Below are 18386 nucleotides of genomic sequence, written 5' to 3'. Positions count from 1 at the left end.
ATATTGGTCCCTCGAGTTCAAGAGGAACCTGTCCCTTTTGTACAGGTCATACTTTTCCCAAAAGAAATCCCAATGATCTACAGATCTGAACCCCTGTCCCCTGCATCACTGCATTCTTCTGCCATAACTTCCTATTCTTGCCCTCATATCCAGTTATTATTACCGGTGAGGTCCTGGTTTATAGCTTCCTTCACATCTCCCTATATTCGCTCTTCATGACCTCATCTCTTTTCTTATTTATGACATTGGTACCAACCAGAACCACAATATCTGGTTGCTCATTCTTCCTCAAGATTCAGAAACATCTCAGATCCTGGCACCTGGGAGGTAATGTACCATTCAAGAGTCTCGAGCCTTTTCATAAAATCTCCTATATTGGGCTCTGCTATTTTTGAAGAAGAGAATGATAATGTATCCCCTTCTTTTAGTTGTTTAATTGTTCACACTATTCACATCTGGTTGTTACAGGCTTCAATTCAAATACTTTGATTGTGTGATTGCCTCTCACGTAGTTTCATTGGTCTGGCACATCATTTTCAGTTGTGTCCAGTAGAACTCCTGGCATCTCCCAATGTACTGATTATGGTGAAGGATATACCGGTCCAGCAGATTAATAATTAGAAATACAATTCTGCTATTTGTCGAATACGCAAGTCCATTCTGAAGCCATTCAAATTAACTTGCTGAGAGTGCACACAAGATCAGTGCCAGAACATATGTTCGAGGGGTGCATTAGCGAGTTAGAGGTGGGGAAGGACCAACGGGAGAGGGGGGAGGGTTATGCTAGCAGGGGCATACCTGTTGTTGAGCCCTCCAACGTGGGACAGGAGGGCGCTCTTTTTATTGCGTCAAGCATCACTAGATGCTCCTGACGCTTGACACACGCTGATGACGCGGTCGTGGGCAGGTGGAGAGTCGCTAGCATGTGTCAACCTAGATGCTACTGATGTGGGAAGAAGTGGGGTGAGTCCGATGTCCAGGGATGCCCACAACCATATGGGGGGGCACGAATTTGTTTGGGGGGGAAATGTCCGCGGATTCCCCCTTTGGCACCAACCCTGCTGCAACATAGCATAATAGAGAGAATTGGCAATTTTCTTTTGTGTTGGAAGGTAGCAAATGTACGAGGGTTGAAAACTAGTAACTGCAGACCAGGTAGTTTTGACATCAGTACTCTTTTTAAAAAAAAAATACTAAAATCTATTATTAAGGAAGTGGAAAGCACTTAGTAAATAATAATAGCATTGGATAGTCTCTCCATCTGTTTATGTTCAACATGGTTAGTGTAGTGGTTAGCACAACATTATGACAACACCAAGAACCGGGTTCAAATCTGACATCAGCAGGACATTTGTTTGTTCTTGCCTTATCTGAATGGATTTCCTCTGGATACTCTGGTTTCCTCTCACATTCCAAAGACGTATGGAGTTCATAGGTTAATTCAGGGGTGGCCAACTTTTTAATTTAGACATACAGCACAGTAACAGGCCATTTCAGTCTACAAGTGTGTACCGGGGGTGTAGGTTAATTGGGAGGCACAGACTCGTGGGCTAAAATGGCCTGTTACCATGCTGTATGCATAAATTAAAAGGTTGGCCACCCCTGGGTTTATTGTTCACGTTGGTGTATTTGGGTGGTGTGGGCTGGAAGGGACTGTATCTTTAAATTAAATTAAACCTATTAGTTTTTAAGGATGTAACCGAAAGATAGAAGAGCTACTGAATGCAGTATATTTGGACTTTCAGAAGGTCTTTGGTTAGATGGGAAGATGAAAGGTGACATACAGGCATTAATTAATAGACACAAAATAAATAAGCCTCTATATTTAAAATTTTAATAAGGGCTCAAGATTGCTGATAATGCAAAGTTGGTCACCACTGTGGGTTGTTAACAGAATACAGAGATGATTTAAACAGAGTGAATGATGGAGGTGATGTTATTTGGAATGTCATGTGGAAAGGTGTGAGGTGATTTATTTGGTAACAATGGGAAGATAGTAATTTTAAATACTCAGAGAATGGTATTCAAGGTATTCTGATTGTGCTTGGACACAAGTCACTTGAGAGTTAATACAGGTACAGCAAGCAATTAGGAAGGCAAATTACTTTCTGACTCCAACTGTAGAGGGCCCTGGTGAGATTGCACCTCCAGTTATATGTATAAGTTTGGTTTCTGTTCCTGAGGAAGTATATTTTGTGATAGAGGGAATCACTAAATTGATTTTAAAAATAGGGGTTAACCCTGTAAATTGGAGAAAATAGTTTTTTAGAATTTGTTCTCATAAGGTAAATTTAAACTCCTTAACTGTCATGGTGGAATTATTAGTATTATAATCCTAGAATGAAATTTTTGAAGTTTATAATGGAAAAGCTGATAGGAGAAGTTGGATCTTTATTTTGTTCTGGATAATTGAGGGAAAAATTCACAAAGATAGTTGCACACTGACATGACTCACTGAATTGTATTTCAGTAACTGCAAGCATATACTTATCGAGTGTACCCTGTTATTGAAATCCAACATCTAATTTGATTTTCATTTAATTAGCTGCTACTTCTGCGCTAAGATTGGTGCAGATCAACTAATGATTCAGAGGTCTTCAACTCCATTCCATTGCTGAAAAGCAAATTGTATGACTGAAAATCAAAGTTCTTTTCTCAGTAGTACTGCTTATAAACTATGAATTACCTCTACTCATAAGCCAGCGATCGAAGTTAAACTGCTACATAATAGTCTTTACTCCTTTATTGTAGATTGAATAGGATGGTATGCAATGACTTTACTTTGCTCAATGCACAAGCAATTAAGATAGCTTATAAGGGTGTGAGGTTAAGCCTCATTAATTGTTGGATGGGGTATTTTGAGTTTTATTAGGCTCTAGAGAATTCTACTTGTAAGAAGGGTCATATTATATCAGTATTGGTGCTCTTCTTTCCTGTCAAAACAAAGAAGGTTAATGAAGGAATTTAGATGGGTCATTTAATAAATAGATATGCTTGTAAATGATATATACAGACGTACAAGTAAAGTAAATGCAAAATTAAGTCTGTAGCAATATATCAGTTAGTGTAAGATCACACTCCTTATAAATAAAGAGCTTGTAAATGTCAGTGGATGAGACCCATATAATATTCCAAAATGAGCTGCATACTTTGTCAGCAATAAGTTTCAGCAAACCATCTCAGTATTTTGTAAATCTAGTTCACATTACATTTTTGTGGTATAAAGCTCAATTAAGATAGTTTATCAGTTAGTAAAAGGATTTTTTATTAGGTTATTGATTATGAAGTTGCTCTATTCCTAATGCTTGAAATTGTTAAATGACACATTTTGAACATGGTGGCATGCCACACCTAAATATACAGTAAGGTGGCTTGGGTCTCCATTTAGCATGGAGGGTTATCTGTCTAGCTCTTAATTTAGTGGTTTGCTACTTGTAGAGAGACTGAATAGACTAGACTTGTGTTCCCTTAGAGTTTGTAAAAACTTAGAGGTCTGCTGAAACTTCCTAACATTTTAAAGTGTTGAGTAGAGTAAATGCATAGAGAATGGTCTTCTGCAGTATATAAATGAAGAAATTTCTCCCATTTTATCCATGAATTGCCTATTTTGGAAAACCCTGGTGATGTTTTCCAAAATAGGAAATTCATGGATGAAAAGGGAGACATTTCTTCATTTATATACTACGGAATCTTTAAAATTTACCCTCCCAAAGGATAGTGGTGGCCTAATCCTGTATAGTAAAGGAATTAAAAGATGGAGTCATATTGCAGGAAGATGTCACAGAAAGTGATGAATCATGGAGATGGCCCTTCTGTCGCTCCAATTCAATTTTTTTTTAACTTTGTAATATCCAGCTTTTTTTTTAATTGAAAATTCTGAAAATCTGAAATAAAAATGACCTAGAAATGTTCAGCAAGTTTGGCAGTATGTGAATAGAGAGGCAGAATTTGTGAGAATAGAAAGAGAGCAAGCTGGAAATGTTAATTCAGTTTTTCTCTCTCTGCATAAGCTGGTTGACTGCTGAGTGTGTTCACCATTTTATCTAAAAGTCCTTTGCAGTGACCATGATTTTATATATAAAGTAACTAACCAAACCACCTTATGAAAAACTTTATTTTACATTTAGTGCAAGCAAATTTGGATTCATTTTCAAGCATGTCTGTGCCATTTTTTGACCAGAAGAACAAATGTAAAGTTCCACAATCCAAAAATGAAGTTACTGTACATCTGAATTTAATCTGCAAAGGTGATGCAGGGAGTTAGATTGTCAGAGGGGACACAGGATTCATCCTATCATATTGAAGGTGACTGGTGTGAAATAGTTAATTCACTCTTGAGATTTCTTTGCTGCAAATGTTGGTTTGTACTGGAGCAGTACAAGGGAACAGCAACAGGTGCCACTGATTATGTCAGTAGCAAAAGCTGAAACAATGGACAGCCTTGGGAGTTAGGTAAATGCTTAAACAGGAATTATCCTAACGATCTTTGCCAGAAAAAATTATCTGAAAGGATCACTGATTGGCATTTGGATAATCGAGGTTAATGAAGATGACGCTGCCTGAAAACTTGCAGGTGTTAAATTGTGTTATTTTGAAGACAATAATTTAATTTGTTTAACTGAATCTTAGAGCACAGAAACATTTAAGACTCCTTCAAATTGCAAAATATAGAAGATTAAACCAATACGTAGATAGATAATGGTAACTTTTTTCACAAAATACTAAAACGCATTTGCTTATAAGTTTTGTATTGTTAAGAGAGTGGACCAAAACAAGAGTCTGTAGACTTTCTTGTTTAAATTTAATGATAATTCCACGTATTCTTTCATTTTTGAATGTTTGCTGATTCACATTATATCCTCAAACAATTTAGTACCGAACTTATAAGTGGAAATGCAATGCAGGTGACTGTGACCTTATTATGAATTTTTGGACCTTTTTCACATTCTGCTCTCATAATTCAAGGTAGAACAAATATATGGTATCTTTATTTTTGATGACTCTCATTCCAGGAGATTTTTCAAATTATATTTGTTTAACAAAATTTAATGTGGAAAAGTTCATTTTATAGCATTTCACAACAAAAAAAAACTTTTTTGGTTTGAATAGGAGCTTCCTGCCCCTCTGCTTGATGATGTGATAGAGATTGAAGAATCTAGCAAAGAGAGAAGGGACCATTCAGAAGATATCACTTCTGCCACTGCCCTCCAGCATTCCATGTCAATAGCATGGAGATACCAAAACTTGCCAAAAGTACAGGTACCATCTTCATTTCTTTAAACCAGAATAAAATGAAAATAAATATTTGATTAAGGCAATAGGGTACACCATTGCCACAGACCCAACATGTGAACGTGCAGAGTACACTAACCATGCACATCTGAATTGTTCATCAGTTTATTTACTTTTTAATGCATCTTTGAAGGTTTCATGTTAAATCACTAGCCTTTTAATGTAGGCCTCCTTTTTACTTAGACTTTGGGGAAGATCTCAGGCCCAAAACTATGGTAATATATCTTTATCTCTATGGATGCTGCAAGACCAGCTGAGTTCCTACAGGATTTCTGTGTTTTTACTACAGTCACAGTGTCTGCAAACTTTCATATTTCACTTCAAGCTCAATCATCCTTTCAGATCAGTATTATTCTTTGGGGGATCTCTCAATTCATGACTTTGGAACCATGATCCCAACCTTTTGATTTCACTGCAGAGGAACATATCTTTACTATTTTCTCTTAATTTTGTTCTTCGATTGAAGTAAACAACAAAACAATTTCCTCTTCATCACAAGCCTGACAATACCTTTGAAAGGCAAACAAAAGAGACTGCAAAAGCTGAAAAACCAGAGCAACAAACAAAATGCTAGAGGAGCTCAGTGGATCAGGAAGAATCCATAGAAGGCCATAGACATTCTGACCGTAACTCTTCTCCAGGAATTAATCTCTTCTGCAATTTCTTGAGTAATTCTTCTGTGATTGACTCTTTGTTCTGGGTAAATTTAAAGGGAAAATATATCTTTCCATTCCTAAAATAATATTATAGATCATAGGTTTTTTTAATTGTTATTTTTGGTCTTTTTCATGCATATTCATTCAGTGGATTGCAAATAGGAATCAACTTCGTGATGACCCCTGTATGTTTTGAAGGGTGGATATTTTACAAAGCATAGCTGCTGTAAAGTGGATAATGGAATGAATGAAGTTCACTTCTAAACATTTGATACAATTACATGTTTTCCACAAATTCCTTAATAATCCAGAGAAAAGTATTTGACTTATTCTCTTCATTTCTTATCTTCTACTTTATGCTTAGTAAGAGACTGCAAACAAGCATCAGTGCAGAATTCCTCAAAATGACATCAAAGGAGGAGTTCTGCTTCCCATCCACCAACTATGTTTGTTTCAGTGGAATGGAACTTCCTTGTTTCACCTCAAAAAATATATTAAATTTTAAGGAAATTGCAAGATAATTGTGTCCTTAATTTTGTCAATCTTGAAGCAAGATTTTGGATGCTTCACAATGCTGGAGAATTCATAATGTTATTCTTAATGAATTTTCCTGAACCATGTTCACTTTTTTAATTAAAAAACAGATATTTTTCACATCTTCAATATATAATTGGCTGCAATGCTTTCCATATTGCAAACATGATCTTGCGCGTTTTTATTCGTAATTTTATTCTTGCAAATTTAAGTAGTATTTTTCTGGTATTTTTAATGATCTCTTGTGGAAGTTTTCTGACACAAGTAATGGGTTAAAATGTCAAAAGCATATTAGTTTGTATTAATTCCATCTAAAATCTATGTATTGCCACTAGATAATGAAACCTGCTACTGAATCAAATATGGTTGAACAAGATTTGACAGTGGTAGTATGATCTGTCAATTGGAAAGCACTGAATCAAGCAATTGACTTGCTTATCCATGTGCTAAATGAATAAAGAAAGCACTTGAGAATGTATCAGCTTCATTGTCATACCAATCTAATCATTGTGAAGATAACGTACAAGTGACATAAAATGACCGTAGGCTCAATAGCCCCCTTAAGGCCCACCAGTTAGTTCTCCCATGCTTGTAAGTCCCAGTTATATCTGCAGATAGTTGCACAAATCATAAGTGATGTCAGGTTTAAAATTTAAATAAGCTCTTGAAATGTGAATGATTCATTGGCATTTATTGCAAAGGCGGTATACTGTTATCTTGCACATGGCTTTATAATACAGACAGAAACATGTCCACTGTAGTGTACACTGCAGGAGCTCTTAAAAACTAAAAAAAAGTCCATTTATCCAAGGTTACTAAAGTAACTGCAATTCATCTGTAAACAAAATTGTGGGATGCAAAAGCTTCTCAATGACATGTTTGTGTACTTGGGGCAATATATAAGCTGTCACAGCATGAAATCAATTTTCTGCCTAGGTTCATCTTGAATCTGAGATTTCTAACACATTAGTGTTGCAATTAGAAACATTTAGCAGCCGACAGTAGACTGAAAGCCAGCAGTCTGCTATCTGACAGCTTCTGCTTTTTCCTCTCATCCAGACATTCGATGTTTAAGCAGAAGGGAATAGGCACAAGTTGCATTGCCTTTAATAATAAATTTACCAACTTTGTAACTTCTGAGTAAAGAAAAGCTCTGCCCTAGCCATTCAACTAAGCCAGATTGCACGCAGTTTGTTATTTCAGGTAAGCCTTAGCAAGTTTCCCACAGGGCCTGGGAATTTGTAAAGCAAGGCCTATTCACAATTCACCAATACAGAACATGCTTTTATTACATCCTGTTTTATTATAGTAAGTTCTGTCCCCAACCAGCTTGTGGAAGCTGTACTCTTTCTTGTGAATTTTTTTAAAAATTGTTATCCCCCCCCACCTTAATCCATCTAGTGTTGTGGATTAAGGACACCAGTGTGCCCTGGGATCCTCTGAGTCCTAGAAATTTCATTTCTTCTCTTTGCGGTCTTAGTAAACTCTACTGGGGCCTCAGTAAGGATTTGCATCTGAAATAGACTACCTGGTGCTTTCCTGAATGAAGACATCAGATCAAAGTTCATTTAGTCAGGGCCTTGCTAAAATGTTGAGGAGACTAGGATGTACACAATGAAAAGATGAGCTCTAGCAGAGAATGCATTAAAAACATTTTGATGGGTAATCCAGATAAAGGCTAGCCTATACATCCTAAAGGACAAAACCAATATAAATTGTTACTAAGCTATAATAAGTCAAAAAGTTCACTTTTCTAGACATTTCTTCGTAAAAAGCTTTGATCATGTTCTGTATTTATACTGCAGTGGTAATCAAACCAAGTATGAATTCAATGGATAACACCATTCAGAACTTCATAATCTATTGTAAAATTATTGTTAAAATGGTTAATCTGTACATTATTTACTTATCCTGCATATTACTATTTTTTAAGACTTGGGCAGTGTAGTTAGCACAACTCTGTTAGAGCGCCAGCATTCGGGACCGGGGTTTGAATCGCATGCTGTGTCTGCATGTTTTTTTCCCCCATGGACTCCGGTTTCCTCCCACCCTCCAAAACATACCAGGGGTTGTTTGCCAATTGGGTGGCACAGACTCGTGGGCCGAAAAATCCTATTACAGTGCTGTTTGTCTAAATTTATAAATTAAAATTTTAAATTTAAATTTAATTGTGAAGCAATGTGTATCCATTGATGTAAAATATTCCAAGACCCCTAATGTACAATTTTGTGTAAATTTTTTAAAAGATTTGTGCCAGATGTGCCAAGAAAGTCTCTTGATGCTCATGAGCTAATTGTGCATGGGTACATGTATAAAACAAGTTGATGAGTCCAGTCATTCATTCATCTACAGGACTGAATTTCACATCTTGTACACACTTTTGCCAATGGTTGACTTGAATACAAGGATGCCCCTATGTTTACATTCCTCATTCCACAACTTTATGACATTTCAAAAAGTGCTTTGCAGCCAATGAAGTTCTTTTTGTCATATAACCATGAAACACTGTTGGAAAGGTATTGGAAGATTTATGCAATAAAAGGTGCGATTATCAGCAGACCAGATGATCAGTCAAGTTTATTGTAATCTGATTACACAAATACATCCCAATAAAACAGTGTACTCTGTTCCTCAGTGCTAAACACGCAGACACACAACCAGACGTAACACACGCGACAGACCGAGTATTCATATATACAAATAAATAAATATTGTTTCATCAATATGAGAGTCTAAAGTAGTTAGTGTGAGCAGTTCCTTTGGGTATTTAGCCTTCTCACTGCTCATGGGAAGAAGCTGTTCCTCAGCCTGGTGATGCTGGTTCTGATACTCCTGTATCTCGTTCCCGACAGGAGCAGCTGAAAGGTGCTGTGTACAGGGTGAAAGGGATACTCATTGATTTTGCTTGCCCCCTTCAGACAATGATCTCAGTAGATCACGTTAATAGGGGGAAGGGAGACTCCAGTGATCCCCTCTGCCAGTCTTATGGTCTTGTGGATTGACCTCTGATCCATTTCTCTGCAGCAACCGTACCACACTGTGATGCAGCCAGTCAGGATGCTCTCGATAGAGCTTCTGTAGAAGTTTGACCTAATGGTGCCCGGTAACCTTGCCCTCTTCAGTCTTCTCAGGAAGTGCCGTTGCTGTTGTGCCTTCCTTACAAATGAGGAGATGTTTAGTTGTGTTAGGTGAAGAATGACTATTCGTAGTCCTAATTATGAGAACTCACTGAAATAGTGTTACAGAATATTTTTGATTCACCTAAATGAGCAAAAGTGATTAATTTAATAGTGGCACCTTCTAAAATTACACCTAATATGATTGGCAGCTGTGCATGACATTCCTCAGTTCAAGCAACAGTTTGCAGATTAAGCCATGGTAGGTGAAACACTTGAACTAATTCTGTCCAGAACTTCACCATTTCTAGTATCGTCCAGACATTTAAGAAATCTTTAATGAAACCATTAACAATGTTATAGATTATTGTAGATAATGTTAAGTTGATTTGATTTATGTGATTCTAATATTGTGAAACTTATTTAACATTATTATGGTATTTAGTCCAGGGTTAGCTAAAATTTTACTTCAAAATATTTCATCATGATATTTTCTTAAATTCGGGTAATTGCATTTTGAATGCTTTCCATGTAACTTTTAACATGATACACTTTACTTGACAGACAACCTTGACATCCTCCTCCAGATTTGGTCATTATTATGATATTTCTAAAACCATGAGTTTTGAACTTCAGCACTCAGTCAACTGCCACAGCTTCTTCCTACCTGATGAAGTTCCAGTGGATTTAGCATCTGCTGATTGTAGGTAAGTGCCTCAACATTCACTCCAATGAGGATCATGGATTTTGTGTTGCCCAGAATCCAAATCTCTAAATTTATATTTCTTCATCATCCTGTTAATGCTTTAACACCATGGTTCTCAACCTTTTTTTGCCTCTCACATCCCTCCATAAGTAGTCCCTTACTAGCCACAGAGCCTCCATGGCGCAGGTTAGTAAGGGATTTCTTAAGGTGGGATGTGAGTGGGTGTTGGGGGGGGGAGGGGAAAGGTTGAGAACCATTGCTTTAACACAATTAGGTAAAAACAAATTAATGAAATCCTGGTATTTTTTTTTTAAGTTTTTCAATTTTAATTGTGCAAAATTCAGACTTCATATAAATCATTCATGGAATATAGATTAGATTGTTCATATTTCTTTCCTCATTTTCTGCTTGCAGCTTTGATAGAGTTTATAGAACCAATGAAGTTTGTTTTAAAGTTGCCTGTCACAATGCAGATGCTATTTTTTTAATATCCGGTAAATTATAATTTATTTGTTTTCAAAAGGATTCGGTGGCAATTCTAACGAGAAATTTTACTTTGTAATGAATAATCTGTGCTGTCTCTCTCTTTTGCCATCTTAACAATTGTTTCAGTTCCACGCTTGACTGGATGAATAAGTAACCTGATTACGCTGATCACCAAGTTGCTTAATAAAAATGTCGGATGTAATTGCTGATGGTCATAAAAGCGAGCAAAATTGATTTGATGATATCCAATTTCAAGTGTTAATGGGGTGTTAGTTGAAGAAGAATTCTGGTGTGGTGAAGCTGAGATCTTCAGAAGATCCTTGCAGGGTCTGACTATTCTTTTTATTTCCTGTACACTGAGGTTACATCTGCAACTGTTTGACAATAACAATTTGAGTTTCTTTTATTTGTAACTTATTGTGATTAACCAACTCTCAATTCATTAGATCTTGAAGGATGTAATAGGGTTTTGAGGGGAGGAGCAAGCATACAGCAGATAACAATTATGTTAATAAATTGAAATTAAGTTTATTGTCAAACATGCAAATGCAATGTACATATGCACTGAAATTCTTATAACAGCTTTATAAAAAAAGTTACTGTACCAAAAGTGATAATAAACATAAAAGATAATAAATGTTCAGTTACAGTAGTGCAAGAGAGTTACAATAGTGTTACAATAGAGAAGACAAGTTTTTCTGAGGTGCTAGAGTCGTTTATGATTAGTGTAGTAACGGGAGATTCAAAAGCCCTGTAACTGTTAAGAAAAAAATGTTCTTGAACCTAAAGGTGCTGGATTTCTGTACCTTCTTCCTGAAGGTAGCAGTGGTTAGGTGCCTAGCCAAGATGATGAGGGTCATTTATGATGTTGCCTGTCTTCTCAAGGCAGTGCCTCACAGAGATGCCTGCAATGGATGACAGGTCAGAGCCCATGATGGACTGCCTTCTCCAGTCTCCTGCAGAACCTGGACACTTGAAGTACCAAGCCAGGCAGTGATGTAACCAGTCTCTTTACTTTCAACCGTACCCCTGTGGAAGTTTAGATAGATTTTTCGATCTCATGCCAAAGAAAGTAAAGGCATTAGTGAGCCTTCTTCACAGTTGCCTCAGTGGGCCTTACAATATGTCGATTTCAAGGAAATGGAAGGTACTATCCCTATCCACCTCTGTCCATTGATGTGGATAGGCATGTAGGTCAATGCCCTCTCCTCTCTTAAATCCAAAATAAACTCCTTGGTCTTGTTGACAGTGAGACCATTGAACCAGATTCTCAATTTTCATCCTCTATTCTGACTCATCATTTCCCATTATTAGTCCAACAACAGTGTTGTCATCAGCAAATTTAAAGATTGCTTTGGAGCCAAGCATAGTTATGCTATCATGAGTGTAAATGGAATAGAACAACTGTATTTCAACTACATTTTCTCACCAGTCCCTTTCACACTGCACCTTGATCAACATTGCTTCATAACGCTCATTCACTGTTCTTAATTTGCTTTTGATCTGCGTTTCATCTAATAACGACTGCAACGTGCCTCTTCATTTATCACTTCCATTTATTGAGAACCTTTAAGATTAAATCAATACAAGCCTGATTTCTGCAGCAAATTGGCTGACTGCCAGGAGCTGCCTAACACAGCACATTTTACAAAAAAGACATTCATTCATTCTACCTGTATTTGAAAGGTACTCAATTTATTTTGTTACTAATATCATTATACACACTCCAAACTGAGATTAGGATTAAAATAATGCAATTCAAACCAGTATCTTCAAGGTATACTGCCAATTGAACATCATTGGCACTGTGCCAGCAGTTTTTGAAAATAATGCAACAATAACCTGTATCTATTTGGTACCTTCAACTTAGTTAGCATAAGATGCTTAGTTTTATTCTGCATCTATTTTTTTTTAATATATCTCTAGTCAATTACATTCATTTTAAGATGAATGTGCAATACAAACTGGGTACAGAGCCCATGTAGGTATAGTCCTTAAGCCATAGCTCATCTTGCATAATTTCCAAAGGGAAAACTTAATACTTTGACACACACAAAATTCTGGAGCAACTCAACAGGTCAGGCATCATCTGTGGAAGGAAAGATAGTTGGCATTTCAGGCCAAAACCTTTGATTAGGAATTTCACAGATGACAAAAGATGGTTGATGTTTTGAATTCCTCCAGTATTTTGTGTTTCTCCAGTTTTCAGCATCTGGAGTTTCTCTTCTTTAAACTTCATACTATTGCAGTTTCACAAAAAAAGCAATTAATAAATGGTATCGTACCTTATTTGCCTTGAGTTGTCTTCAAAAGATTATCAGGTAGTTTTACTTTGTAAATGATATCACAACACTACCATTGATGATAATGCTGTTCTTTAATATGTTGTATTATTCAGCAGTTAAATTAACCTAATTTTTAAGTAATCCTGCATGCTATTTAATGCAATTGTTTGGCAGCGCTGATGACATAATTTAATAATATATCTCAATTAGTCCTTCCCAATGAATTAGTGGACTGCTATGAAATGGCATCAACCTTTTGAGTTTTTTTAGTGTAGTGGTTAGGCAACACTCTTGCATCATCAGTGACTGTGGTTTAAATCTGGCACTGTCTGTAAGGAGTTTGTATGTTCTCCCCATGTTCATGTGGGTTTCCTTTGGGTGCTCGTTTCTTCCCACCCTTCAAAATGTACAATTGGGTGTTTCTGGGCAGCACGAGCTCGTGGGCTGAAATGGCCTGTTACAGTGCTGCATGTCAAAATTTAAAGTTTGTTAAATTTAAGTTTGTAACATGGAGATTAATTGAGAGTTGACTATTGGTTCGGAATTCCACAGCAACGTGTTTATATGGTGAAACGTGTCCCAAAATGCTTCAAAGAGGCATGATCAAAACAGGTTTTCAAAAAATAAATTTTTGGAAGAGTTCCCAAAAAGACTCAAGTGGTTAAAGAAACTAGGAAGAACTCTAGGGAGGAAGTCCAGGGCATGAAGCCCAGGCTTCTAATCAGTCTAACATATTAATGACAGTCAGAGGTGAAGGAGGATTTAGAAGTTTTGGGAGGCTGGAGAAAAAGGATGAGCCAGGCCCTGAAATAACTTAAGAAAATAGAAAATTTAAGAGGGTCATGAATCAGTATCGATAAGCACACCAAATGTTTTGTGTGAGCAAAATATTGCTGCAGAATTTTTAAGAGCTGAAGTTTCCAGAGTGGTGAAAAGTAAGGTACCAGCCAAATATGTAGATAAATAATGAAGGCTAGACAAGAGAAAAGGCATTCTTAGGTATTTCAGAAGAATATTGACAAATTAGGATGGGTGAAAGAGAGTGGAGAGCAAAAAATGACAGTGAAAATGGATGCTGTTTTTGATCAGGAGGCTATGGAGTCTGAACCCCATTTGGGAAATAATGCGCGAAAATTGTTAGCTCTCTAGATCAGGAGTAGTGGTAATTAATAGTTAAAGGATCAATTATTGTGTGCAGGTTTGTATTGAGCTTTTCTTCCCACAAGAAATTTTCACATATTTATGTGAAAGACATCAATTTTCTTTCAGAAACAATGCATATTCTCTAATTTTCTAAGGTTCCTCTAATTAGCTCGAGCAAATATGTTTCAAATAATAGTTTTTAAGTAATGGAAATTTCACTTGTTTCACTTACATTGTGGAGTGTATCCAATCTGAAGAAACGAGAGTTGATGTGCATGTGATTAATGTACGGTACCTTCATGTTCATCTGCTTTGATACCAACTGTTGCTCGTTCAAGAAATATTTCAAGAATGAGTGTACAGCATTGTTCTTTTAACTCTGTGTCCTGTGCTCTACCATTCACCACAAATAGAAATGAACAGTTGATGTTCTCCATCAACTTACCGTTGGTACCATTCCACAGAACAGGAATTAACAGCAATCTTGTTAGTACTGCTGGCCAGGATACAAAAATAATTTCATAGTAACTGGATTGTTTTTCTGAGGTAATGAGAAAGCAGTGAATATCAGAAGCTTGAAACAAATATTGAAAATCCGTCACTATCACAGAAATTGCATTTCAAATATAAATCTTTCTTTTCTGTGGATTGATGTTGTGAATTTGGTCAAAACTGCCCTTGTAAATGACCTTTGTGGAACTTAACCAAAATATTGGTGTCATGCTATTTTTTGGGGGGATCAAAAAGAAACTATTTATTCCTTTCACAATTAATCCTTGTACTAAATTAGCAGAATTTCTGTAATACTTCGAAGTTCATCGTTGTGCTTTTGCTGAACAAATAATTTTTTAAATTCCATGTGGTGGTGAACATATAGAAAATCATCTGTTCATTGCAAAACTTGCATATGTTAGAAATGAATTCTGCTAATCTCCATTAACACATTTGGTCCCATATATTAACACTTAAAATTCTCAGTGGAAATGTGGGGTGGCAAACTAATAAAGAAGGTGATAATTATTTAAAGTGGAGATGTTTCACTTTTTACAATATGTTAAGAGCAGATATATCTTCTAACTATTAATGTTTAATGTTCTTGACAATTTCTTCAAAAGACTTCACTGCTGATTAAAATATGAACAAATTGTTTTTAGGGGTGAGGGAGATTCACTTAGTGGTTTTTGAATTAAATGTTCTTAAGCATGTCTTATGATATTTCACAGTGTAAGATTGATGAGGTAAAAGAAATATAAAGAGATTTCAGAAGAACAGTCTATGAGATGACCATAAAAGGAAGATTAAGAATCTTTTATCAACACACATTGTCAAGGGAAACAAGCATATTGCATCTGTCTTAAGAGAAGAGGATATTACTGATCTAACAGTGGAGAAGCTGATTGCAATTTTGAGTAGAGTGACAAAAAGGTGCTTAAAAGATGTCCAAGAAGGAAAAGAAACTTGCTCTCTTTTTGTTACTTGTGGAGCTTTGAGAAGAGTAGAAATTTGGAGGTCTTGGCCTCAGATTTTCTTGACTTCTTTTGATATGAGTGGTTTGATAAGGGAGATCACGATGGGATGAGGGAGAAAATGAATGGCATAGACTGAAGTGCAGACTACTGTATATGGTGGGGAATTTGAGGCACAGTGGCATACTTCCAAAAAGATTTTTCACCCTGCTCAAAAACAGTATATTCCAGTTAAAAACAAGGACTGTAAGGGTAGAGGGAGCCAGCACTAGATTTCTAAGGAAATAAAGGAAGGCGTCAAATTAAAAGTTCATGCATACAAAGTTGCCAAGAGCAGTGGGAATCTGAAAGTTTGGGAAAACTATAAAAAAACACAAAGAACCACTAAGCAAGCAAGATTATGAAAGTAAACTGGCACACAATATAAATAAGATAAAAGTTTTTAATTATGTAAAAGCAGAAAGGCCAGTTTTTGATAGATTGTTTAAAAATAAAAAGCAAATTGTGCAGAGATGTAGATAGGTTGAGTGAGTGAGCAAGGGTCTGTTTAGTGGAGTACACTGAATGTAAATGTAAAAATCATCCACTTTGGAAGAAGAAATATTAGATCTGATTATTATTTAAATGATGAAATAGTGCAGCATTCTGTCATACAGATGGGCATGGCAAATGTAACCTAAGAAGAATAAAGATCCATTAAAATCTGCATCTTACAGACCCATCTCGCTATTAAATACAGATTACAAGCTAATAGCAATAGCACTCGCTGAGAGATTTGGCCAATATCTCCCAAAATTAATAAATCTGGACAAAGCAGGCTTTATTAAAAAGAGACATTCTGCTGACAACTTGGGAAGATTATTGAATATAATACATCTGGCACAATCCAGAGAAGATCCCAGTGTAGCAGTATCTCTGGATGCAGAAAAGGTCTTCAATAAATTGGAATGGCCATATCTATTTAAAGTAATAGAAAAATTTGGACTGGGACAAACATTAATTGGGTAAAAACATTATAATCTTTGCTTGTGGTCTAGAATATAACAAATGACCAAATTTCATTGACATTCCCCTTAAGTAGGTCTAGCAGACAGGGTTGTCCTCTGTCTCCAAGGCTGTTGGTTTTAGCTATTGAATTATTAGCAGAATATATTAACAAGGACCCACACATAAAGGGATTCAAGGTGGGCAAGCTGAACATAAAATAAATCTATTCACAGATAATGTGCAATCCTACATTTTTCCAAATTTAGGATTATGCCCCTGAATGATTTGAACTATGAAAGATATAAATGGGAGCCATTTCAAGTGGCAATCAGGTAATTTTAAATACCTAAGAATAACAACGGATAGAGATTTTAGAAATTCATACAAGCCCAACTATACCCCTATCCTTGAAAAAATCAAAGACTATTTAAACAGATGGAGAAGCCTATGGGCAGAGTAAACTGTATCAAAATGCAGGTGTTGCAAAGATTACAGTATTTATTTCAATCCATTCCTAATTATCTACTACGAAAAAAATTTTAATTTTAAATGGCAGTAGAAGAACTTTTCTGTGAAATGGCAGTCTCAGGCATCGCCGTGGAAAAATTGTCATGGGATTATAAATTTGGGGGGGGGCACAATTTCCTGAATTTAGGAAATATTACTTAGCAACACATTCGAGGTTTCTCGCATCTTTATTTGAAGAAGGTGAACCTCCAAAATGGATTAACATAGGATTTCATAGCATGCGGGAGGGGCTGGCAAAAGATTTCATTTACCAAACAAATACCAAATTAATAAATAAAAGAATGGATAACACCATCATAAAACATCTGGTAAAAATCCGGAAGGAATTAATGATTAGGTTGATATGTTTTTGGGAGATAAATTTGAAAAGGTTTGTTAGAGTAGGTCACATACAAACACTTTAAAACAGATCAAGTTTGAAATACTGGAGCTCTGCTAAAGCTAGACATATCGGGGCCTCAACAGCTTTTGCAAGAGCTTTGAAGAATGCTCAAGAGACATCACTAATGGATTGTTTGCTAAAGGCAACAGATTGAAAGAGCTTGTCGGCACCGCTGCTGTCTGGTGGAGAACTTGAGGGATATGGTTTTGCAAGTAGAGAGAGTAAAACAGGCTTTCTCTCAGACAGAGATTACTTGACAGAAGTAACTGGGACTGGAACAGGGCAAGCTGGCAAGCCTGTTTGGAAGACGGCCTGGTCAAAGCCCTTGTGGTTCATGCAAGAGGAGAAGACTGGCTGTCTAATGTTTCACTTGGAATAAGAGAAACAGAAAGGAACTCTGTGGTGACCTGAAAGAAAGAGGTTATCATCTGGAGAACCCTGAAGGGGCAAGTTTCAACAGCAAGACACTGAGGTGACTGAGAAAGTACATCAGTTGTGGATGTCCTGGAACAACAAATATCTCTGAAAACCAACAAGAACCTTCCTGAGCGGTAACCATTTACCTTTCAAGTACCAAAGCCTGGTGAACTTTATAAATGTTAAATTCTGTGCACAATATAAGAATTGCCTGCAACCAGTGAACTTGGAAGAATGAGAAGTGAGATTGGACTGTGAACCAAATAACTTTTCTGAACTTACACACACATTACATGCACGTATGCTTAGAATTAGAAGGGGGATAGGTTAGGTTAAGTAAGTCAATAGAGATAAGTTAAAGTTTCATTCTGTTTTCATGTTGCAAGAT

The 18386-nt window shown here is 36.4% G+C and overlaps 1 protein-coding gene across 8 annotated transcripts in view; it reads left to right on the top strand.

Annotated features, from left to right (window-relative positions):
• elp4 (elongator acetyltransferase complex subunit 4) overlaps positions 1-18386 on the top strand; it is a 261465-nt gene that overhangs the window by 35518 nt on the left and 207561 nt on the right. For all 8 annotated transcript variants that reach the window (XM_069902855.1, XM_069902827.1, XM_069902809.1 and 5 more), the window contains 2 exons: positions 5110-5259; positions 10163-10305. In XM_069902855.1, coding sequence (XP_069758956.1) covers positions 5110-5259; positions 10163-10305 — 293 coding nt within the window. The remainder of the gene's footprint in view (positions 1-5109; positions 5260-10162; positions 10306-18386) is intronic.

Source organism: Narcine bancroftii, chromosome 1 (assembly GCF_036971445.1).
Source record: "Narcine bancroftii isolate sNarBan1 chromosome 1, sNarBan1.hap1, whole genome shotgun sequence".
NCBI lineage: Eukaryota > Metazoa > Chordata > Chondrichthyes > Torpediniformes > Narcinidae > Narcine > Narcine bancroftii.
Note: the sequence above shows the minus strand (reverse complement) of the source record. Positions and strands in the feature narration are given on the sequence as shown.